The following is a 26279-nucleotide window of genomic DNA, read 5'->3' on the forward strand; positions in this document are numbered from 1 at the left end:
AAAACACAATTGTTGTGCTATTTCTACACCCACTTCATTGTAATAAAGCGCAGTGAAAGCATGGCAAAGCATAGAGAGGTTATGGCAAACTATGGTAAATGCAGAAGGGGGGTAATTTGTGCAGGGGCTCAGCCACGCCCCTGCCACCTCTAGACTTAGCAGTTTATAGACCCGACACCTCTTGGCTCGCTGCAATCTAGTTATTAAAGTAAATCAATCCATTTGTTTTTTTTTTCAACACGGTATCCATTCTGAAAGTCATTTCGTGCACGAAAGATGCAAGCAGCCGCAACGCAGCCATCGACGCGCACGTCACATGACTGCTAGCGCGCCTTGACATTATATATATATATATATATATATATATATATATATATATATATATATATAAACATCTCTGACTGTATTAAAATTGCCACAATCAGTAAACAAATAAATACATACATAAATAAATAAATAAAGTTCAAAGTTATAAGTTAACAAATTAAAATTTTAATCTTTGCTTGCGCCCCGGCACCTCTTTCATTACAAATTAAGGACTGGCCAGATCGTAGATCCGGTATCTGTTTGTCTGACAGGCGAGAATTATACAGTGATGATAAATGATGAACCATGTGAAAAAAAAAAAAAAAAAAAAAAAAAAAGATAACTTATAAGATAAAGAAATGTACTGATTTTATGCAGACAGCTATTGCTTAAGTTTACTGTCCAAATACTGAATCACAAGAAAAAACCAAAATAAATCTACAAGTATGGAATTAGAAGAATCTTCACTGAAGGTCATTCGGTTCTAGAACCCTAGAACGGAAGCTGATTCGCTGCTTCTTTTTTTGCTGTTAGGCAATGGTTGTTCCGGAAGGGGGCGTGTCTTTTTTTTTTACAATAAATACTGGCTCCTGGTCGCTTTAGGTTCTCAAAAACTTCAGCTGACTCTAATCTACAGACTGACTGAATAGAGGTAAGACGAATTCTTACACCAGGAATGCATTCTTTAAAATGTTTAGCATTTAAAAACAGTTGCGTGTGCACTGGTTTTAATTTTCTCTTAGACTTGTATTCAGTTATATTAGAAGCATTAGGGACTAATCCCCAGGATATTCATTTTAATTGATAGTTTGTTGAATTTATTTGTATTGCTGGTGATTTTAAACAGCTCTTCTGAGTTTTTCACACTCAGATATTGTTGTCAGATTGAACTGAATATTCTTTCAAAATGTATCAGACTATACTTTCATTTTAAATTAGCTGGGGAAAACTATAATATACAGCAGTGTCCAAATCTATCAGAACATCTTCTTTATAATGGATGTCCTTTTATATCAGTAACTTGACTCTAAATTACTTAATTGGACCAGTTAAGCTTCTAAAGTCATTTACAGTACATTTGGAACAAAATGTTAGATTGCTTTGTGCTTTAATCCGGTAAACAACTTCTGCAAAGTATCATGCATTTGTGACTTACTATTCTCTTACAGCAACATGTTTTGACTGATCTCTAACTCTGAGCTGCTGCTGTTTTCATAATGTGATGACTGGTGCTAGCCAATTAAAGCACTGCAGATTCAGACAGTAACAAAGCCAGCCTCTCCGAAGACCAAGCCAGCAGACAGAAACCCTTTTTAACTGAAGCTGTGGCTGGCAATTAGACAGGAAGCACTTCCGATAAACACTTGTATTAAGAATTAAAGCTGATCAGATTGTGCAGGTCTTATAATTAGAGATAAACATTCCGATTTCAGTAAGGAATGTGTGTTCATATTGGTTATTGAAACAAATGGTGTCTTCTGCAATGCAGAACATGTCAATGCTGGAATATGCTTTAATTAATTAGGCATCTTAAACAACTCAAGTTTGATGCATGTGTGGCTCTGTGTTCCTTTTCTCTTCCTAGTTTAAATGAATGGCCTATTAAAGTCTCAATTAAATTAGACAATCGCTAATTTGTGTGTTTTGACAATTTTCCAAGATTCAGTTCCAGTGGTTTGTCCCTCTACTGCATGTAATGTCGTTTTTATAAAATTAGCCAATTCTACCTTTTCTCTTTTTACAGTATTGGATTTTACAGTAACTCTGTAGACCCACACACAGTATAATATGGCTTGATTTTTCCAGTCCCAAGCTTACCTCAAAATGCTCGTGGGTAGATGACTTTGCGAACGAACCATAATCGCTGCCTGGTTTTGAAAGACGCCCATTACATAGCAAAGGCAAACGGCAATAATGATTTGCAGAGACTTGTTCTTCTGATAAAGGGGAGTGTCGTTTTCTAACTCCCTGCTTTGTAATTCAAATTTCACACCACACAGGTTTAAAACATGCCTTTGAAATTCGCCTTTTATGAAGGACAATGTGTTAATTCTGTAGGGTGATGCAAAACCATTGGCCAGAGCTGTATGCTCTACCATGCTTTTGCTATGCTCTACAATGGGAAAGCATTGCTGATGGTGGTTTTATGTAGCAGCTCTGAGATCCCAGTCCAGCCTCCTCGTGCGGTCTTGTGTGGTGGTTGGTGTGCTGCTTGGAAGTATAGGACTATTCCTCTCTGGGCGTGTCTGGTTCAACACAGCTTGTTTTTTTTAATAGGGCTGATTCATGCATAGTACACAGTTTACACACTCGTTTAAGTCTCTTCAAATGTATTTGATGTCTGCCGTCATTCCAAGTGCTTCTTACTGTAATTACTCGAGCGCTGTGGTGGTTTTTATAAAAGTCTGCTCTACAGTTCTAGTTGCTTGTTATAGACATAATGTAGATCAGCCCAATGTCTGTTAGTAAGCACCAGCACCACCTAGTGCACAGCAGTGTATTGCAAGCGAAACAAACCTTGACCCCAAAATCACTAGGTGGCACTGCTTCCAATGGTAGATCATTTGGGGAGGGCATATTAGGACACTGTGGTCCCGTTCTACCAATGGCAGCCTCATCCCATTGTAGTGTGCCTGCAAACCTATAAAGTCTAATATTTAAACCACATGTTCTCTGTCCTTGCTGCAGGTGGACGCCTGTAACAGACAGAATGAGTTTCCAGTGGTGCGTGCTTTTCTCCAGTGTGCTTGTAGCGCTGTTTGGGGGGCTGACTGAAGCCTGCAGCTGTGGACCCCAACACCCCCAGACTGCTTTCTGTAACGCTGATGTGGGTGAGTACCAAGCACCATCGCTGTAGTTAAACAACACTCTGGGTCGTTTTAGCCGATCTGAGTAGTTTTATACAGAACAGCACAAGTTCAACGCTCAACCTAGGCTTGCTCCAATTATTATTATTATTATTATTATTATTATTATTATTATTATTATTTATTAAGCAGATGCCTTTATCCAAGGCGACTTACAGAGACTAGGGTGTGTGAACTATGCATCCGCTGCAGAGTCTCTTACAACTACGTCTCACCCGAAAGACGGAGCACAAGGAGGTTAAGTGACTTCCTCAGGCTCACACAATGAGCCAGTGGCTGAGGTGGGATTTGAACCGGAGACCTCCTGGTTACAAGCCCTTTTCTTTAACCACTGGACCACACAGCCTCCTTGAGATTGATGTTGAGAATTCAACATCAATGAAGGTGAAACAAATATTGTCTCAACGCCGCTGTAAAGAACGCATTTGTGGGAGGATGTTTTCCAACCCAGGACTCGCAGAAACAAGGAGTTGATAAAGTGGGGGGTACATTTGACCTTGTGTGTGTTCTGTGTCTAGAACAACATTATAACACACGCCAATAACTTGATAGTGCTTGGATATTATGGGGAAAACCAAGGTTAAGCAGAGTTCAAAGATCAGCTTCACACACACGCAGGTAGGGAAGATATGACAGGACCTTGTCTAAATGTAATGTTACTATTTCTATGTGTAGTAAGACGTCATACAACCTTTTTTCTGTTTTGTTTTTGTACTGACTAATGCAGCAAAAAAATAAGCAAACCACTTCAACTGAGCATTGATATGACTCGACTGAGAGCAGGAATATTATGCAACTGAACGGTTCTCTGTGTAAACTGTAATTAAGTTTTTCCTGGGTTTTGAAATCGAGGACACTGTCTGCCTGTAACTAGCTGGCCACATCTCCAATAGCTCAAACAGTAATTGCTCCCTCTCTCCACCCCCGTCCTCTGGGTCCGAACACAACAAAGGCTGCTGTTATTACGCACCCCCCTCTAATTCTTTCCATTACTTTTCAAGCCTCTGCAGCCAGGATGTGAGACAGACTGTGTGGACTGAAATGTTCGACTCACTTTTATAATCTGAAAAGATACTGTATACAGTCAAATGTCACGTATCCAAAAAAAAATTGATTATAAGCTGGCTTTATCAGGATTTTTATCAGGCTGGATAAGCTTTAAAAACCCGAAATATGCCTGTTCTGTTGCAGAACTGGAAATACTAGATATTGCATTGATCGCAACTGTGTTAGCTTTAGAATTACTGTCCTTCGAACAAGATTAGCAATTGTCATTTGTGCGATTCTCTCAGCCATTTGTTGTGTTTGAATGTATTTAGAAAATTCAGCGACAAACGTTTCGGACATTGAGAAAGGTATTTGTAAATTCGTCACTGTTGAATGTTCACAATTAAGGGTTTGAATGAATGCCAGATTCCACAATGTGATCCATTCGATAGGCAGCGCTGAATACGAAAAACTCAACACCTGTTGTCCATGTCTACTCCCCCTCTGTATTCAGTCAGAGATTATATTCCCTGCTGATCTGTGTTTATTTCCCTTGGCAGTGATCCGAGGAAAAATCGTCGGTTCTGAGGAGGTGAATTTGGAGAACCGTACAGACGGGACAGGACTGTGGCTGCGCTATGAGATTAAACAAACCAAGGTACTTTTCAACTTCCCATTGCTTCCCATCCCAGTCAGGGATAAATAAGTGACAGTTTTATCAAATGTCTGCTAGATTACAATGCAGTGTAAATGGAGATGCAGTACTGAGTGCCCTGTTGATATGCAGGGCCTTTTAAACCTGTTTTACTGTGAAAAACTTTTAAACAGTGACTCTAAAATAAACTGCGTGTGTGAAAATAAATTGGACCTGATGCGCTGAATAAATGGACCGTTAAGGGTTAAGCAATAGAGTGGGGGGGGCACAGTGGAAAGCTCATTGTCACATGATTTGAGGCTTTCCAGGCATTTAGGGTTCTCCAGGCAAGCTCAAAAATAGTAACAGAATCACTCGACTCAATCAAGAGTGAAAAAAGCTACATTTGAACTGCTGGGGGAAACAAGAGCCTTAACTATACATTGCATAACTTGCTATAAATTAACTGTAAGCAATTTTGAGGTATAAACAAAGGCTAAGACTTGAAAATCCACAAAACATGTCTTGTTTGCGTACACAGCTGCTTTTTCAGGTTTCTAAAGTGTGGTTTCAGTAATGGTAGCCTTTCTTCTAAAAATAAAGCTGCCAATTTGTGGTGGTTTATTTTATTCCAAATATATTTTGACCCTGTAACCTTTAATTACAAACTTGGCCACAGTAGCCAAAGATGGTTTGCATCGTAATCGCTGATGTCACATTTCCGTCGTAATTAACATGATTGCTGCTGTGCTACAGTAAAATAAATATCGGCTTATTTTGAAATTGTAGTGGGTGTTTTTGTTTTTTATACTTTACTAACTAAACAGAAAGACTGCCTTGGGATCAATTCCTGTTTTTTTCAATTCCTTTTTAAAATCAATTCCAGTTCATTCGAAGGAATGGAGATTACTATTTTAATAAGGAATGGAATTCATCTCAATCCTGTTTGAAAGTTCCTGACTGTGTTTCTCTCTTTTTGTCCTTTTTTTCACAGATGTACAAAGGCTTTGAGAGCGTGTCAGATGTGCAGTACATCTACACCCCTCACGACGGAGGCCTGTGCGGGTTTGTGCCCAGCGATGCTACCAAGCAGACAGAGTTTCTCTTCTCTGGCATGACCGCTGGGGGCAGGCTGACCGTGACTGTGTGCAGCTTCATCCAGCCCTGGAACAAACTCAGCCCTGCCCAGAAGAAAGGGCTCATGCACACCTACAAGCACAACTGCGACTGCAGGGTGAGTGCGAAACTCTACTCCCAGGCTCGGCTGGGGCCTAGTGCTAAATACGGTCTCTGAAACCAACGTCAACGCTGACATGAAAGCGTTGTGTTGAAAAGGTATAAGGCACATGGGACCTCGTTTTCAAAGTGTTTCCTCCATTCTTTTGCTCCTTACTGTTGCAAAATGAGAAACTTTGAGAGTAGGTGGTGTAGTCGGAAATCGCATACTCGGCAAGCCGAGTCACATGACTCCCATCTCCCGCACGCCTGTCTGATTCAGTCGCTAGTCCTCTTGATGCAATGAAAAAAGCATTAGGAACGTCTTCTATTGCAAACTACTTTTTGAAGAAGGCAAAAAAATTAGAACACAAGCTATATTTATGCAATTTGATACATTGCATTTAGCCTTTAACTTTAACAAAGAGAGGAAGTTACCGTAACAAATATAGTTAAAGAGCAAATTGAAATAACAACAGGTAGACAATGCCAGTTAAAAATGCTCCAAAAAATGATAAAGTAGCCTATCCTGAAGTGAGGGCAGTGACACTTTTTTTTTTTAGTGGGTTAGCTGTGATCTTTTTTTTTTAATGGGGGGGCCATTCCTTTTAATGTCTGTCTGGCTCTAACAGTTGTCCCCCTGTCTGTCCCCCACAGATCACGGCCTGTAACTCTGTCCCCTGCACGCTGTCCACTGAAGCGGAGTGCCTGTGGACTGACGGCCTGTTCTCTCGCGACTGGGACCACGTGCAGGCCCGGCAGTACGCCTGCGTTCACCAGGGAGACGCTACCTGCAGCTGGGCAGTGCAGAAAACCGCGCGGCAGGCCTAGGGCCTGCATGGGGCTTCCAACCAGTAACAGCGACTACAATACTGATGAATAGCTTTACTGTTTGGGGAGGGCAGAGCCTTTTAAACCTCTAGAAAACTGATTTGGGATTGAAAGTTTTTGTTGTATTCAAAGCCTAATAATAAAATAAACATTTACTAATATAATTCAGTGCTATTTTTAAATCGGTTTACTGTTGTATGATGTTTGCAATCATTCTGAGTGGTTCTGGGTTCTCCAGTGTTAAGTTATTTTGTTATTGTAAGGTTTTTTTTTCTAAATTTACTTGGCTTGTTTTGAGTTGGCCTGGAGATATAGAGAAATGATAAGAACTTAATATTGGAGCAAGAGATCCCAGAACCACTCGGAATTCTTGCCAACACTATCAAGGAAACGTACACAACCAAAAAAATAATAATTTTAAGATTGCTGCTATTTAAAAAAAAAAAAAGTTATTGGGTTAGGGGTGTCATAATTAAAAATGAATCCTATGCTGAAAGGAAAACCCAAGTATAAGTAAATATTTATTTAGTTACTTCTGTGTCTTTTTTTTTTAACCTATTAAATAACAATTGATTACAAATGTGTTCATTAGATCCTGCTTACAATCAAAGTTTACCAGTTGCAGACTGTTGTCTGAATAATTTAGGACCAACTTATTTCTTTGCACTGAATGCAGTTCTATTTCAACTAAATTCTATCTTCTGAATGCATGATCAGCAGTAGATTTGAATTCTTATTTTTTTTTCTATAGTTTTTAAATAGATTATTTGTATTTCTGCATAAACTGTTTGTTTTTTTTCACAATAAAAATTTGTATCAAACCTAACTGTTCAAGCCTGGTAAAACATTTAAAGAAGTCATGTGACCTCCTTCTAGCTCTCCTGCTCTAACCAGAGTGTAACCATTAACCTGCCCCCCTGCAACACATCATCAGAAATAAAGTACCCACACAAATTCTAGAAACTAATGATTTACAGCACTAGGGGGTAGGGAGTGTAATAGCCGTTTTTTTCCATACTCAGACCCCTTACTTGCTAAATATCCAGGTATTTCTGAACAGATAATAGTCTCATCTAAATATTTTAATAAACAAGACAAAAGATCAGGGATTATGATCTCCTCAATAACTCTATAAACAATACTGTCAGTAACTTTCATGAGGCGTGGGGTAGATTCATGAATAAATGTGTGACACACAGACAGACAGCCTCCACACACCCTCAAATTCCTATAGATTTATTAGCTAAAGAACATCCAAGTTTCATCGCAATGGAGGAGATCGCATGAAGTATAAGAAACATCGGATAACTCTGTCACAAAGATATTGAACATGAAAAAGCTGGGGTACTGCAGCTTCCAAAATAGGTGCCTGTCACTTTAAATGGGAAGATCTCACACACACACACACACCAGAATTAATTAAGCAATTAGCAAGGAAAAGAGGCATGAGTAGACTGAGAGAGGAAAACTAACAGTGAGTCTGTGTGTCTGGATTTTGTTTGCTTTCTGAAGATCTTTGTCCTGTAAATTGAGGAGAATCTGAAACTCAGGAAGGCTGCATATTTTGTAATTTGCAGGGATGGAAATAAGACTCCTATTGCATAGCAGTTTCACCCATTCCAGGTTTTAATAAGAGCTTGATTAGTCACAGTGTATTTGGTAACAAGGTCAGGCGTGTGGGGTTAAACTCATAAAACCAGGAGTGGTTCAAAGTGCTATGCAATATTTGTTTCTGTACTGATGAGATTCCAAGATGATTACAATGTTAGGGAGAGTGAATGACTCACTGCAGTAACACTGGTCTGTCTGTATTGGAGTGAAGGCGTTGGTTTGGTGTTATGCCAGATACTGTCTCCTGGCAAATCCTGTCAACAGGCAGTATGTCTCACTTGTACAGGACAAACACTGCCCCCTTGCTAAACTGTGTCTCCTTGCAAGTGATACCAGCCCTAGAATTATGGCTTGATCATAGTCTGAGCTGTAGCTCCACAGTTATAAGTTAGCTCTATAGTGGAGGCAGGCTTAGGTGAATCTTTTGCATATGTCTAATTTATTATTATTATTTATTTCTTAGCAGACGCCCTTATCCAGGGCGACTTACAATTGTTACAAGGTATCGAATTATTTTTACATAAAATTACCCATTTATACAGTTGGGTTTTTACTGGAGCAATCTAGGTAAAGTACCTTGCTCAAGGGTACAGCAGCAGTGTCCCCCACCTGGGATTGAACCCACGACCCTCCGGTCAAGAGTCCAGAGCCCTAACCACTACACCACACTGCTGCCCTAATTGTATTGGAAAAGCCACATGAGCTGTAAATAGCTCGTTTAGAAAGGCGAACCACTTATCCAAATGTCACAACCTTCTTTAGCATGAGTTATACAGTATAATTCTGTCATAATCTTTTTGCACAGATTATATATTGTATCATGATGTAGGGAGGCTGTCTGTCTGTCCGACTCTCTTTTGATATGTATTTCAGGGATTTGCATATATGTACATTTGGAATCATTACAAGTGGCTGTACCAAACAGGCGCGCGATATTAAATTAGCTACAATCACAGTATCAGTAGATGCTGGCTTGGTTAATTTTGTTCTGCCTTTGGAATCTGCTGTGTGACCTTGCTGATAGCTGATTCTCCACCTTGCCATCTGTTCTTGAAACAGTGAAATGAACTCTGTAAGTTTCTCACTATTGCTGCAACACCACACACTGTGTCAAGCAGCGTTTAATAGGTTTAATATTATTTTGAGTAAAATTAGATCAAATTATCATACTTGACCTTCATAATGTCTATTAAAATCTTCAGCGCAGTGGAAGTATAGTTTGTAACTGCACGAGGAGACCTGGGTATCTTGTTTTTACAATGTTATTTCTTAATTATTTTGATTCTAATAATTGAAAGTATTATTTTGTTGATGCTTTAAATATTTCATGTAATCATTAATGTAGTTTCTTATGGATGTATGCATGTTCTATGTAGATTTTATTTTACGTAAAGCGCTCTGAGACGCCTCTATTGAAAGACATGCGCTTAATAAAGATTGAAATTGAAAATGATCAAGCAGAATAAAGTATATATATTTTTTACATTCAGAGAAATGCTGTTTAAGAACATAAGAAAATTCACAAGAAGAATGAAGGTTTAAATCGATAGGAAAAGTAGATAATTCCATTATTAACCAAAGAGGGCGAGTCTGAGATCGTTGGGTGGTTTTTTCATGAAAACAGCTGAAAGTTGTCCAGGACTGTGGCAGTCTGGCTCGCTGTGGTGAGGTTGATGACGTCACGGACCAGGAAGCAACTCAAACCAAAACAGTGGATGGGCGGGTGAAACTGAATGCAATGGCATTCAGCGTGGATTTATTAATAAACAAACAAAACAGAAACCAAAGGGCACGAGGGCCAAACGAATAAACAGACAAACAAGTTAGTGTCGTGCTGGCTAATCCAGCACGTTTTAGCAATTGTTAATTCTGTAGTATTATTCTCCTCGCACTCTCCTCTCTACACTCAACCCCGAGTGCAGAGAGCTGCAGGTTTATATACTCTGGCCGAGGGATTAAATAGTTGTTAATTATCTTATTATCCCTCGGCCAGAGTCTGCACGCGTTTGGTAAGGATGCATGACTGTCAGCTAGTTAAATAATCAGTAGCTGATCAGCCACGCATCCTCACGGGGTTTTTAAATATAATAATCAAAGACGCGGCAAACAAAAATACAAATAATAATACATAGGGGCGGGACACTCCGCCACAAGGACCTGAAAGGGTTAATAGATTTTAAATAGAAAGAAGTGAGTGTAGTTACCATGGCAACCCCAGCAGGGTACCTCCAATGTTTGTTTTCAAACACACTCCCTTGACAGAGGTATGATAAATACCACGAGATGTTGGGAAGTCTTTTTGAGCAAAACAAATTTCACATTAATGCAGCTCTGATTTGATTTGAAATCTGCAGCAGGCAAAACTAGGCCCCCTGAGAACACATTAAGACAAGCTCCTATGAAACAGACTGATGCATGTGCAGTCTAACCCTGGCAGGTGTCTGTTAACTCATCAGCCACTAGGAGGCGATCTATTACATACTATAGAGTTTTTCTCTGTGCTGTGACCAGCTCTCAGGCTTACCATCTCCTTGTGGTTGGGGTAGTAGATTTGCTCAATCAACGGGAACTCCTCATGACCAAACTTCTTGTACAGTCTTGTCATCTGAGAAAACTGCAACACACACACACACACGCTGCTGTTAGGGATAGCCGTGCAAGAGAAAGTTCTCAGTTTGCAAGACCTGGTTTTCTCATTATGATTCTAATCAGTATTAGACGTATTGCCTGCTTTTCCCCAGGTATAGCTGAGCTGGCCGGTCTGGGTGAGGTGTAGCTAAAGATGGCTGATTGGGTTCCAGTGGAATTTTGACCCCAGGAAGTAGTAGTGAGGCGGTAAAAGGTCACGGTGGATTGTGGGATTGATTGACAGGCGAACGAGGGAAGATGGACGAAGTTGAACAAACATTTGTGGCTATTTTTATTTTGGGTTTTGCACAGCTGTCAGCCGTCTTAAAGAGGTTTCATCACAAAGCAGTAAGAGAAAAGCGCTGGGAAACAGCAGCAATGGTTCAAACCAGTTCAGCACTTTAAATGGCGTGCTTCAACACACCATGGCCTCATTGAGTATGAGATACAAAACTGTGCTGCCTGAGCCACACCTCACTCAGACTCAGCTAGACCTGGGGTCAGGCAGTGGAAAGGAGATGTTATAGTTATTAATTACAACTGGAATGAAGCCCTGGTAAGTTATTAATTGAAAGTCTCACCACCCAAGGCTTGTCACAGAAGTTATAGACAGAGTGCAGTGAGTTGACTCCAGGCAGCCCAGCGTACTGCAGCCCTATGACGATGTTCCTGAAGTCTCCGTTCTTTGCCATGCTGAAAGCGTGCTGCCTGACGAGCACAAAGTCCGGCCGGAATGACCTACAGACAGGAAATAAAAATATTGCCCATATTAATGACACAGGCCGCTGCTAAGTGAATTGACAAGAGGTTGTAAGTTAAGTACAGCTGAGTCTTCTAGAAAGCGTTTTCCCACTTACACCATAAGAGACAGTAATTTAGCCTAATGTAACATATTCGAGATCATTTTACAATATATCATCTGTGCTAAAGATGATCCTTATAAAGTTTGGTAAACCAGTTTTCTAGATAAATCTAAAATGCATGCAGAAAGTCAAACTGCCTCCATATACCTTTGAGATTGTAATACACGTGCAAGTGATAGATTATAGCTCTGGGAGATGAATGTTACAACCGTACTTTACAGAATTTCATATATCGAACAACAGACAGCAAGACTGAATTTTCAGGTATTCTGTTTGAAGTGAAACTGATCGTCTTTTTAAATGTATTAAATTAACTGCTGTAAATTGAAGTGAGTGTCATTCATTTGACATGTTCAATTAGATTGCGCCTAAATTAAATTAATTTGAATCAACACAATGAAGCTCACTTATCTTGAGCAGCTGATTCTAGATTATGCACTGATGTGTGAAATGGATTGGACAAAAAATGGTCCCTCCCGCTGTCCGTCTTAAGACTTGGGACTTGGTTAACTAAAGATGGAAGTCAACACTTTGAAACTGTGGCCCGCGTTAGTGCTGCACCAGCTGATCATTCGATTACTCAGGTGAGGGTCATTGCTATTGGTCGGGCTGACTTACCATTCAGAGTGTAACTCAAAGGAACAGCTGCTTGGTGTGGATCGGTCTTCTCCAGAGTCTAAGAAAAGCAGCGATCATCACAAACCCAAGCAGCTGTTTCATCGCTCGTACCACTTGAACAAAGAAGACTACGCGGCGATCTGATTCAAGCATTCAAAATCCTAAAAGGTATTGACAATGTCGACCCAAGGGACTTTTCAACGTGAAAAAAGAAACCAGGGGTCACAAGTGGAGATTAGATAAAGGGGCATTCAGAACAGAAAATAGGAGGCACTTTTTTTACACAGAGATATCTGGAACCAACTCCCCAGTAATGTTGTTGAAGCTGACACCCTGGGATCCTTCAAGAAGCTGCTTGATGAGATTTTGGGATCAAAAAGATACTAACAAACAAATGAGCAAGATGGGCCAAATGGCATCCTCTCGTTTGTAAACTTTCTCATGTTCTTATGAAACAGTAAATTCTGTGGAGAGCTCAATTCGAATAATCGACTCTTGCAGCACTAGCTCGTCATCTCTTACTGATTAATAAAGTACAAGGCACTTACTTGGTAATTTTGGTCCCATTTCTTATGGCTTCAATGTCCACACTATAGCTTCCAGTAGCATGGGCTACCAAGTTAATTTCAGAAAACTCAGCCTGTGAGGAGAGAGAATTAAGGTGCCAGAGATTAGAGCTGAACTGATCAGATACACTGGAATCAAGACAAAAGGATGATCACGTTTTCATATTCCTCCACAATGTGTGCCCATCATGGGTTAATATCATTTCAAATTGTCCAACCAACTTCACCTATCTAAAGCTAAATTGGCCAGAATTGACCTGAGATTGGATCCAAACAGTTGACTGATGCTCGTTCATAAAGTATATACTAGTCCTTCCCCACATTGGGACAAGTTCTGTATTTGAGACTGCCCAGATTTTTAAGAGTTTTTTGGGGCGACACTTGACAATGTTACCCTGGATGAGATTCTATTAATTTGTCCGTTCCTAGCATTTCATTTGATCTTCTGATCTTACCTGCTCCACTTTGATATCGAATTCCCCATGGACTTTCTTTCCTTTGAAGAATTTGGCCCTGGAAGAAATCAACAGAGAATTTAGAAATCGTCTGATGAAATATTCAAGTGGAGCAAAATCTTACAAGCCACCATACAAACCTGACACCAGTGTTTACGTTCGGCTTTTTCGTGCTAAGGTTTTGAGATGCCAACTTTGTAATTGTTATCTTCTACATCAGGGGTTGTCAACCAGGGGTACAAATACCCCAGGGGTATTTCTAAGGGTCGTAGGGGGTACACAGGACGACTCAGAAATGTACAAATAAAAATGCTGACAAACCAGCAGTTTGTCAATCCCAAACTGCTGTGACATAAATTTCATATTGAATGGCAAATAAAGAAATTTGTTCACCGGAATACTCTGCCTTTTATTGCAGCCGTGGTACCATTCAGTCGAGTGAAAATTGTAAAGGGTACTTGAGCTGAAAACTCCAGACAGAAGGGGCACAGATTCAAAAAGAGGTTGAAACATAGTCAAACAATTACAGGATGCACTATAAGCTGTCTGCTAGACCTGTGTGAGAGCTGTGTGCAACTATTCAGCAACAATCATGGGAAAGCAGAAGGATCTTCACAAGTGGTTACCCTTAAGTGTGCATTTACCAGACCTCTCTGTGCTTTACAATGCTTCCCTATGCTTTACCAGACCTCTCTGTGCTTTACAATGCTTCCCTATGCTTTACCAGACCTCTCTGTGCTTTACAATGCTTCCCTATGCTTTACCAGACCTCTGTGCTTTACAATGCTTCCCTGTGCTTTACCAGACCTCTCTGTGCTTTACAATGCTTCCCTATGCTTTACCAGACCTCTGTGCTTTACAATGCTTCTCTATGCTTTACCAGACCTCTCTGTGCTTTACAATGCTTCCCTGTGCTTTACCAGACCTCTCTGTGCTTTACAATGCTTCCCTATGCTTTACCATACCTCTCGTACAGCACCTACATGTACAGCAAAGGAAATGTGAGATGACAGTAATAATATTAGCCAGATAAGATCTACTAAAATGATATGGTTTGCTATGTACGATAAGCCATCTTATAAAACCAGACTTGCTGCATCACTTGAGAATTTGTCTGTGCTGACGTAAACCAAAAATACATTTCCTTTCACAGAATCCTTTTAAAAAATCATAAAAGAATAATGTACCTTGGTCAACGTTGCATGAAAAAAAAATGCAATTTTTTTTTTCCCTTTGCTGCCTTTTTGGAAGCTGTCAACAGTGGTTTCCATAGCAACCGAAACCCACTAACTGAAACGCAAGGGGTGATGCGTTGAGGCCTGGCGCGCCCTCAGGATTGCTGTGTACAGCACCTGTCACTGAAACCTCACTGCTAACAATAGAAAGCACTCCGATTTAGAATCGGTTACCACCCTTGAGACTCGAGCTAGGACTAATTGCTTGGCTGCCAACACTGCAGCACAGACATTGTGTACAATACCAGAAAAGGTGTAGGAGGAAGGATGAGAGAGTGAGGGAGGAGGGAGACAGCCAGCCAGAACTCCAGACAAGGTTTTGGGTCTGGGAATAACTTACCCTCTAATTTTAACACCGAGACAGTAAAATGTATTTTCAGGGGGTAAAACGCGACATTACGTTGAAGCCATGATCCTGATAAATACTGTACAATCATTATGGGCCTTCCATTTTAACTGCAATGTTACTTTGAACTACAGTACAACCACGCGTGTGATGGTTCTACAGTAGTCAGAAAATAGGAGGCACTTTTTTACACAGAGAATTGTGAGGGTCTGGAACCAACTCCCCAGTAATGTTGTTGAAGCTGACACCCTGGGATCCTTCAAGAAGCTGCTTGATGAGATTCTGGGATCAATAAGCTACTAACAACCAAACGAGCAAGATGGGCCGAATGGCCTCCTCTCGTTTGTAAACGTTCTTATGTTCTTAAGGTTCTTTATCGGCTCAGCACATTTTTTCGAGGTATCACACTGACTTAATTACATTACTTATATCTTAACATTAAACCCAGTGAACATGTTAAAACTTCAATATAAAGCCATACAGATGCATCAAATAAGGAAAACATTAATACCTTATAAAACAGTTTCATATTATAGGCACTTTTTTTTAGCGCTTGCCTCTGACAATGGTTCCATTTGGATTTGTAGCTGGACACTTCAACCTGTGTAGCTTCGAATTGTTATTCTTACTGTGATTGGCTGTAAAGACAGCAGGGCTAGCCAGTGATTGGGTAATGCTGGTGGGGTTGGTTTTTCTTGTGTACAGTTTCCTAGTAAACAAAGACATTGCATTCTGGGAGATGTATTTAGTGGAAGTTTTAGGGGAGGCAGACAAGCTATGAAGCAAAATTGTGATGCGTATTTTTAAGCATTACATTTAAATTTAGTGCGTATTTTGAAAATTTGAATGTGTAAAAACAGGTACACAGCTTATCTGGAGGCGTTACACTAACTAGACAATACATCGAACATAATTTGTGCAGCACTATTATTAAAGGGTCTAGAATTTTTATTTTAATTTCATATTTTTTTTAATAATATATGGCACCCCCTACTTTTTCAAGGTCTGTATGGGAAGCAGTTTTTTTTTGTGTGTGTGTGTGTTTTGTTTTCTAATGACTCTCTGGCTTCTAGTGGGAATTTCAGTGCTTGGAAATTTAAAAACGACAGTCAGCATTTTAAAAGGCATATAGAGATGTCCAAGAAAAATTAGTTGGGGGGTCACCATATGATTCATTCAGACTATTGTGAGATCCTATATAAAAAGGACAGAGTTGCAGCAGTGAGATTCAGATTGAGGGCTAAAGAGCGGACTGAACTCATCTCTCGAGAGACAGCGCTGCCCTTTTCCGAAGTGAATTGTCTTGCTGTGCAGAATATAAGATCTAATAAGTACCCTGCTGTAATGACATTACTCTGTGAAAGATTCGGTGTAACATCTATCAGATCCCAGCCAGGCAGCCATTAAGGAAGGGAATTTTGTTTCCCGCTGGGATTATTTCCGTGGCGCGCATGGTTGCCCTCATCTGACCTAGAGTCAATTCCAATTGTAATTGTGTCATTCATAATTAACTGTAATTGTAGTTGAACTTGGCACCCAAGTTATGTTCTTATATTGTGCCAAAAGACTGACACTTTAAGCATTGTACTCCTCTGGGCTTCACAATGCCTTACACGCTACCATGCTTTCACCATGTAATGATAGTCTAATCTCACGACATGATACGTGTCGCGATATGCAGGTCATGTCACAGGCATCAGCTTTGTCATGATTGATTGTTCTGATTTTTTTTTATAATTTAGTCGTTGCCAATTAGTTTTTATTATTTTCTCCCCAATTTAGTAGTGTCCAATTATTTTTAGGCTCAGCTCACCGCTACCACCCCTGCGCTGACTCGGGAGGGGCGAAGATGGACACACGCTGTCCTCTGAAGCGTGTGCCGTCAGCCGCCCGCTTCTTTACACACTGCGAACTCACCGTGCAGCCGCCTCAGAGCTACAGCGTCGGAGGACAACGCAGCTCTGGGCAGCTTACAGGCAAGCCCGCAGGTGCCCGGCCAGACTACAGGGGTCGCTGGTGCGCGGTGAGCCGAGGACACCCTGGCCGACCTAACCCTCCCTCCCCCCGGGCGACGCTCGGCCAATTGAGCGCCGCCCCCTGGGAGCTCCCGTCCTCGGTCGGCTGTGGAATAGCCTGGACTCGAACCGGCGACATCCAGGCTATAGAGCGCATCCTGCACTCTAATGAGTGCTTTTACTGGATGCGCCACTCGGGAGCCCTTTGTTCTGATTTTTTAACTTGCAGCCGCGGTAAATTCTGGATCACGTCGCTAATATCTATTTTGTGGTTGGAGCCGCGCCAACACTTTCCCCAGTTCGACCCAGGCAGATCAAATCCCTTTGTGAAACATGCCGCAGAACAGCTTGCTGCTGAGCCAAGAGACGGGCTGTGATCCTCCTAATCTAGACAACTCATTGAGATTCAGCCTGCCTCTGCGTCGTCTGTGTTTTCGGCTGTGCTGCAATTCACTCGCAACCCCAGAGGCCAGCTGAACTCTCCTAACCTCTGGTATTAACAACCTTTAGCGTTTATGTCTCCAGAGTTGACCAGCAACTTCCAGAGTGATTCTTGCAGTAACAAAATAATGGCATTCCTACATGAATGAACACTTCTCACAATCCTCTGGATGGTGACTAATTCATGCCTATACATGCATACTGTGATTGTAGGTCATGTTAGCTCAGATTTGGTCATTTTAATCACAGTGTTGGATTATCAATCAGATTGATGGACTACCCCACAGTAAAAGTTGTACAGACATCCCCAAATTAAATATGACTTTTAATATTGAATATTTCTCTCCAGCATTAAATATAGATAAAAAGGATCCACTTCATTAATCCCTTATGACACTTGTGTATTTATCAAACACAGGGTTAGTGCAGACAGCAGCAAATTAGAGCTCTCAACACCTCATTAAAACCCTTGCCTCTTGTTATAAAACGTTTTTTTTTTTTTTTTTTTGTAAATTGATAGTAAAATAGTAACCATGGGTACTTGCGATTTAATTTTTTTCTGTTGAAGATCATTTGGAAAACGTGGGCCAGTGATCATGTTAATAAAGCTGATAAGAGGTAAGAGAATAGATTTTAAAGATGGTCAGCGCTCCTTTAAAGGGAGGGGCCTGTGATCATGTTAATAAAGCTAATAAGAGGTAAGAGAATGGATTTTAAAGATGGTCAGCGTGCCTTTAAAGGTGGGACAGTGATCATGGTAATAAAGCTAATAAGAGGTAAGATAATGGAATTTAAAGATGGTCAGCGCTCCTTTAAAGGGAGGGGCCAGTGATCCTGTTAATAAAGCTAATAAGAGGTAAGAGAATAGATTTTAAAGATGGTCAGCGTGCCTTTAAAGGGAGGGGCCGGTGATCATGTTAATAAAGCTAATAAGAGGTAAGAGAATAGATTTTAAAGATGGTCAGCGCTCCTTTAAAGGGAGGGGCCGGTGATCCTGTTAATAAAGCTAATAAGAGGTAAGAGAATAGATTTTAAAGATGGTCAGCGCTCCTTTAAAGGGAGGGGCCGGTGATCCTGTTAATAAAGCTAATAAGAGGTAAGAGAATAGATTTTAAAGACGGTCAGCACTCCTTTAAAGGGAGGGGCCGGTGATCATTTTAATAAAGCTAATAAGAGGTAAGATAATGGATTTTAAAGATGGTCAGCGCTCCTTTAAAGGGAGGGGCCGGTGATCCTGTTAATAAAGCTAATAAGAGGTAAGAGAATAGATTTTAAAGATGGTCAGCGCTCCTTTAAAGGGAGGGGCCAGTGATCCTGTTAATAAAGCTAATAAGAGGTAAGAGAATAGATTTTAAAGACGGTCAGCGCTCCTTTAAAGGGAGGGGCCAGTGATCCTGTTAATAAAGCTAATAAGAGGTGAGAGAATGGATTTTAAAGATGGTCAGCGCTCCTTTAAAGGGAGGGGCCGGTGATCATGTTAATAAAGCTAATAAGAGGTAAGAATCCTATCTTACAGATCATTGTCTTTTGGTTTGGCTATAATAGTTAATAAAGAGGTTGCTTAAAGGATAAACTGCTTTTGGTTCTGGGTTGATTTCATTTTCCCTGAGGGTAAGCAGTGAATAAGGAGTGGGTGAGATTGCTTTGACCCTAGGGAGCAGAGAATGACAATGAATCAGGTCTATACACAGTGACATTTTGACTGCAAATAAAATAAGAGTGTTTGTGCTCTTTCTGGTAAATGTACTTTAAATGAGTAATTCTATCAGAAAAGGGTTAGGTTTAGAGCTGGGGTTAGGCAAGAAGATATAGACGGACAGACAGACAGACAGACAGACAGACAGACAGACAGACAGCTCCCTATATTCTCAGAATCTAAGTACCCAAGTTTTATCACACTGTTTTCCAGATGTATGAAAAAATGAAAAGTGTATCCCTTTCTCAGGGGGGATAAAAACATAACTGAATTAGAGCTTTATAATTTCTAGTTCCCCTGTATGCCTTTCTATTGATTTGTCCCTAAGATTGACGCGATGGTTGAATATATCTGTGTCTCGCTGTAGTATGGATCTGTTCTTTAATAGGTTTTGCATGTTGGAGGGACGAAGGATTTAATCTTGTTATTGACTCGCTTCAGCAATGCTATTGAATGCGATTACATCAATGAAGGGATGTTTGGCCGAAATAAGACTTCTAGGGAAAAAAAGCCCTTGTCACCTTTATCAACTGGAATGTGTTTGTATGTGTGTATGTATGCAGAATGTATATATGTTTGTGTGTGTGTGTGTGTGCGTGTGTGTGTGTGTGTGTGTGTGTGTGTGTTATTATTTTATTTAGTTACTTGGCACACGCCTTTCTCCAAGGCAGCTTCCAGATGCTACAGGGCAGCACAGGGTTACAATGCAACATTTGCATTTAAATACACTGTAGTTTACAGTAAGTGCAAATAATACTACTGCCACCTTAAGAGTCGGCTGGATGGCGAAATCCTTCAATTCCACCTTAAGAGCTTCCCCAAGCCCCCACCGGGAGCCAAAAAGAGGCTCACAGCTCGGCAACTGTGTCCATGGCAACGTGGTGATAGATGGAGGGGAAGGGCTAAGCTGCAGGAGAGTGAGAGAGAGCCATTTGCAAAATATACAGCAGTGGTGAGGAATGTTACATGCTGTATGGTCAAGCTGAAATTTTACATTGAAATGCAATCCTTATCCTTGATGTCTGATTTTGTACATAATATATATATACAGACACAAGCATGCCACCCCCCTTGTGTCTAACATCTAGTACTTTTAATCATTTTAAGAATAATTTAATTGACGCTGGGAACTGAACAAGAGGGGATCTCTCTTCTCTCTCTCTCTCTCTCTCTCTCTCTCTCTCTCTCTCTCTCTCTCTCTCAAGCGATCTGCTTCTGCACTGTACAAAAATGTACAATGGAAGCTGTTTCATCCTTAATGGAACTACCCTAGGGTATATATGCACAATTACCTTGTTTTTTTAAATTTTTTTCATGTGTATAAAATCCTATGCAGGCCCACTTCTGCGGTGTTGCTCATTTTAACCCATCAAGTACCAAATGCATTTCTCTTTGAAATAACCCCACACAAGCTGCCTGCATGAACGTGTTTTTATACATTATAAATCGATGTGCTACCTGTCAAAAAGTTGTCCTTTCAGAAGTGTAAAATGACAGGTGTAGCTAGATGTGTTCCTGTAATCAGAGCAGTGAAATGTCACGCTGGCTATGAAGCTCAACACATAGAAAATGGAGCCAATTTATCATCACTGTGGGGAGGAAAACACCAAGACATGGATCATTTTTAGGCTTCAGTTTCTTATTTTATATTGAGGCATCTAAAGGGATGTATTTGCAGAATAAACAGCTACATTTAGATCCCTTGATGTATTGTGTTTGTCTATTAAGTAGCCTCACCGCATTGGCAAGATAGTTCTAAGTCCACCTAAGATGTCTGATGCACTTCTAGTTCCTTGCTGAAATGCAATATGATTTTGCAGAAGTTTAATTACATTTTATAAGGTAATAAAAGTCAACTGTGTATTTTTTCAATCAATGCAGTGACTGTTATTCAGAAGTCCATGCAATACAAGGAAATAAAAATGAAATGTGCTTTTAAGTCTGGCAAAGCAGAGAGTCTGGGAGAGGTCCAAGCCAGCTGGTTTAAATCAAAGTCACTTCCAAATGGTATTACGCGTGTAAGTACAGCCCAGAGCAAGATATTTTCTGTTGCTGGCGATCTATCTTTTCATCTTGGTAAAATAAAAGCCGTAAATACCATGAGCTGAGAGATTTTAATGGTCTTGCACGCAGCCCTTTATAATGAGGTCTGTGCTACCCTCATCCACAGTTAATTGGGTCACATTGTCCCTTGTTAAGAAATCATTTTTAGAAAAATATGTTTTGTAATATTTTCCTTTTGTGTTCAGTGTGTTGCGATGTTAGTCTGTGCATTTTCTTTACCTTCTGTTTGAATTGTGTGAGTTCTCAATGTAAAGACAAGCTTGTGGAAGTTATGGATATTTGGGTATGCCATATGGAGGGTGTCTTTGTAGTGATAGATCTTATTAAGAAGAGAAGAAAAATTTGGGAACGAGAAAAGGCCATCTGGCCCATCAAGGCTCATCCCTTGTTAGCGCACCATTCTCCCCTACTGGGGGGATAATTTAAAAGCACAGAATCTCTTTTTTAAATGCTCCCAGTGTTTTAGATCCGACTACTTCACCTGGTCGGCTATTCCATGCATTTAGAACTCTCTGTGTAAAAAAAAGTGCTTCCTACTTCCTGTTCTAAACTCTACCCAGCTTCCATTTCTGCCCTCCTGTTCTCTCTGTTGAATTTGAAGTCGTGTCTTGGGTTATCTAGACCATTTATGATTTGAAAGACTTCCCCCTCTTTCACGTCTTTATAAACAACAGAAGAACATTCACGAACAGGAGGAGGTCATTCAGCCCATCAGAGCTCATCTGGTTCCTAGTAGCTGATTGGTCTAAAAAAATGTGAGTCAGGTCTTTATAGGATCCCAGTGATTCTGTCTCAACAACATGACTAGATAACCCATTCTATCCCCTCCCCCACAGCTTCCCTCGGTCCTAAATCCATCTCCACTTAATTTCCAGCTGTGTGTCCTCTGGTCCTGGTTTCTGTGCTGCACTTAAAGATATTAAACTGAATAGATTCAGTTGTTTCAGCCTCTCTTCGTAGCTCATTCCTTTAAGCCCTGCTGGGATTAGTCTGGTTGCTCTTTGCTGGACTCTCTCCAGGGCCACACTGTCTCTTTGGTGCCGTGGTGACCAGAGCTGGACACAGTATTCTAAGTGTGGTCTCACCCATGCATTACACAACCTCATCATAACCGCAATTGATTTGAAACTATGGTCCAGTCCAACAGTAGAGATGAATAATATATTCTTTACATTTCCAATGAACCAGTCTAAGGATTTAAAGGAATGAGTTGTGGGGATTGAGGTTATTAATTGTATCCTGCTTAGATCAAAGAATTGGACTTCATTGAAGTCTTTTTAAAATCATAAATTGACACAGTTGGAAATTAAGTGGAGACAGACTTAGGAGTGGTGAGGGGATGGAATGGGTTACCTAGTCATGTTGTTTGAAGGAGACTCTTCTTCACACAAAGAGTGGTGAGGGGATGGAATGGGTTACCTAGTCATGTTGTTAAAGGAGACACTTCTTCACACAGAGAGTGGTGAGGGGATGGAATGGGTTACCTAGTCATGTTGTTGAAGGAGACTCTTCTTCACACAGAGAGTGGTGAGGGGATGGAATGGGTTACCTAGTCATGTTGCTGAAGGAGACACTTCTTCACACAGAGAGTGGTGAGGGGATGGAATGGGTTACCTGGTCATGTTGTTGAAGGAGACACTTCTTCACACAGAGAGTGGTGAGGGGATGGAATGGGTTACCTAGTCATGTTGTTGAAGGAGACTCTTCTTCACACAGAGAGTGGTGAGGGGATGGAATGGGTTATCTAGTCATGTTGTTGAAGGAGACTCTTCTTCACACAGAGAGTGGTGAGGGGATGGAATGGGTTACCTAGTCATGTTGCTGAAGGAGACTCTTCTTCACACAGAGAGTGGGGAGGGGATGGAATGGGTTACCTAGTCATGTTGTTGAAGGAGACTCTTCTTCACACAGAGAGTGGTGAGGGGATGGAATGGGTTACCTAGTCATGTTGCTGAAGGAGACACTTCTTCACACAGAGAGTGGTGAGGGGATGGAATGGGTTACCTAGTCATGTTGTTGAAGGAGACACTTCTTCACACAGAGAGTGGGGAGGGGATGGAATGGGTTACCTAGTCATGTTGTTGAAGGAGACACTTCTTCACACAGAGAGTGGTGAGGGGATGGAATGGGTTACCTAGTCATGTTGCTGATGCTGAATCACTGGGATCCTTTAAGATCCGACTTGACAAAGCTCTGGGATCAGTTGGCTCCTGATGGCCTGAATGGCCTCTTCTTACACTCTTAACCTGGCTTCTGCAAATGCATTAAATTACCTTGTGCAGCACTATGGAATAATGTTTCTGATTTTCATAGTTGTGGATTGAGTTTTCGATTTACTGTCTACTCCCCAACCCCCTCTCCCCCCGCCGTTGGTTTTGCCCTTATTCTGAATTGCTTGCTTGCTGACTGCAGCACTTTTTCTAATTGATAATGGGGGGGGGGGGAGAGATTTCTCTCCTTTGTAAAGTGCTTTAAGGCTTTTGGGACAAGCGGTTTGAAGAAGCGACTGTCACTATTACTTTAATTAGTATTAATACTGTTCCAGCACAAGTGAAGGGCTCAGTACCAATGGTAATTAGTAACTTGAATATAAAAAGCTGCTATCTTGATTTCATTGTCTCACTTACTATGAAATATATAAATCTGGCATTTGATCATTTTTTGAATATTGTTATTTATTTCTTAGCGGACATTACATTATTTTTTACATACAATTACCCATTTATACAGTTGGGTTTTTACTGGAGCAATCTAGGTAAAGTACCTTGCTCAAAGGTACAGCAGCAGTGTCCCCCCCACCTGGGATTGAACCCACGACCCTCCGGTCAAGAGTCCAGAGCCCTAACCACTACTCCACACTGCTGTCCTAATATATACCTACTAATGCATTCTAAAATACTTTGTTTTCTTTATGTTAAGTCTACCTACCTGCTAGAGACTTCTGTAATGTAGGCTAGACAAGCCAAAATATCTTTATATTGGTACGCACCAGCGCCATCTAGTGTGCAGCTAGTGTATTGCCAGCAAAAATAAAGGAAGATTGTTTGCAAAGTGGCAAATCACTGGTTTCTTATAAAGGTGCCTGATCTTGCTTGGGTTTCCTTAGTAAAAGCATTGCAAAACGTAATAAAGCACAGTGAAACCATGGTAAAGCATAGCTAAGCATTGAGAATCCCAGAGAGGTATGGTAAAGCATATTAAAATCTAACCATGATAAACTAACCCTCATAAAACATTGCCATAGTTAAACCACAGCAGAGTGTAATAAAGCTCAGGCCAGCATTATGCATTTTTTGGTCAATCCTACATGTACAAAACAAACTAATCTGATGCGTCATAGGCTTCACATTGTTGATGGACTCGAAGACAATTTCATTTTAAATTGAAACTAAATTATATCAGCATATTTGTACCCCCAGCAAGCTCCTTCAGCTGTTGTCAATAGAATAAACACCTTGTGCAACTTCACATCTTTTGCCACCCACAATTTCTATTGTTAATTAGAGTTTTTCTGACCGGTATTTTTGCTTCTAATTCGTTAGTAAATCGTGACACTACGGGAAATGCCACGCGCAGCCATCTCAATCTAACTCCTGCAATTCTGCCCAAATTTAGCAAATGTGGTCCTAAACTGTTGAAATCCTGGTTTTATAAGAATCTAATCTGCACGCACCAAATGGATGTTTCACATAAATATTCATGATGGCTGCATTTCACCACTCCCTGTGCTATTTTTCAACCTTGATTGCCTGCTACTGTGTTACAATGTGTCTGTGCCTGCAGCAATCGTTCGTGACATAGAGGGGGGTGAAGGGAGAGAGGAGGCGCAGTGAGAGAGTGGTTTGGTCACGTTCTATTCCAGCATTGCCTGGCTCTCTGAATCCCTTCTGCAACGCGGTAGTCAGGGCAAAACTTTGCTTTTTTTTTTTTTAAACGGCTTCAGATCACTTGCCAAGTGGCACCACAAAAGGATGCAAAGCAATGGCATGACCAGCAACCAGTTTTCCAATGGACTATCGGACAGAAGCTGAGATGCTGATCATGGACTAAATCTAAGAGTTTCTCTCCCATGCTACAGTATGTAAGCTGAATTGTCCTTCTTTAAAACATAGTGCACTTTATAATCACTATTATTTATTTAGCAAACGCCTTTATCCATGGCGACTTACAGAGACTAGGGTGTGTGAACTATGCATCAGCTGCAGAGTCACTTACAATTACGTCTCACCTGAAAGACGGAGCACAAGGAGGTTAAGTGACTTGCTCAAGGTCACACAGTAAGTGAGCCGGGATTTGAACCCGGGACCTCCTGGTTACAAGCCTGTTTCTTTATCCACTGGACCACACAGCCTCCTATATAAGTAGTGCTTTGTTGCTGCAACTGTTGAGTTCTCTGAATCTGCCTTTACCTGGATTTGAGCTTGGAACACTCCACGTTCCGTTCAGATCACGTGACACTGTGACCTTTCAACTCTGCCACGCCTACCTACTCTCTGTTTAAATAGAGTTGAAAGGCTAAAATGTCACATGATTTGAATGGAATGTGGAATGCTGATCAGTCCCGGCACTTAGGATTCTTCAGACAAACTCAAAGCCAGGTCTAAGCAGATTGCATTCAAAGCTGGCTATAGTGAGTTTGCAGAAATAAGTCCAATCAGTATTCAGCCTGCTTCCTCGGCTGGATCAACAATCGCTGATGTGTAGGGGCTTTTAGTGAGGCTCTAGCAGACTGCATTTATTCAGTGGCCTTATCAACAGCTGTGCCATTGACAGTGATTGTGAGACAGTGTCTGGACCGTACTGTACACATCCTTCACATAATAATACACATGTATAACCTTGACAGGAGGGAGCCCCCTTTCTCTTAGGGGGGTGAGGGATGGAGGGAGGGAGCAGTTCAG

General features: G+C 40.9%; 2 protein-coding genes across 3 annotated transcripts in view; one reads left to right on the forward strand and one right to left on the reverse strand.

Moving 5' to 3' along the window:
* Window positions 1–26279, reverse strand: part of LOC117404165 (synapsin-1-like) — a 49113-nt gene that overhangs the window by 20395 nt on the left and 2439 nt on the right. For both annotated transcript variants that reach the window (XM_034006934.3, XM_034006935.3), the window contains exons 2-5: window positions 13582–13639; window positions 13109–13200; window positions 11661–11817; window positions 10976–11065 (exon numbers count right to left, since the gene is read on the reverse strand). In XM_034006934.3, the coding sequence (XP_033862825.1) occupies window positions 10976–11065; window positions 11661–11817; window positions 13109–13200; window positions 13582–13639 (397 nt within the window). The remainder of the gene's footprint in view (window positions 1–10975; window positions 11066–11660; window positions 11818–13108; window positions 13201–13581; window positions 13640–26279) is intronic.
* On the forward strand, window positions 876–7666 carry LOC117404166 (metalloproteinase inhibitor 4-like). Its single transcript, XM_034006936.3, has 5 exons — window positions 876–958; window positions 2995–3137; window positions 4721–4818; window positions 5789–6028; window positions 6667–7666. The coding sequence occupies exons 2-5, from the start codon at window positions 3017–3019 to the stop codon at window positions 6838–6840; spliced, it is 633 nt and encodes a 210-aa protein (XP_033862827.1). The 5' UTR covers window positions 876–958; window positions 2995–3016; the 3' UTR covers window positions 6841–7666.

This window comes from Acipenser ruthenus, chromosome 56 (genome assembly GCF_902713425.1).
Source record: "Acipenser ruthenus chromosome 56, fAciRut3.2 maternal haplotype, whole genome shotgun sequence".
Taxonomy (NCBI): Eukaryota; Metazoa; Chordata; class Actinopteri; order Acipenseriformes; family Acipenseridae; genus Acipenser; species Acipenser ruthenus.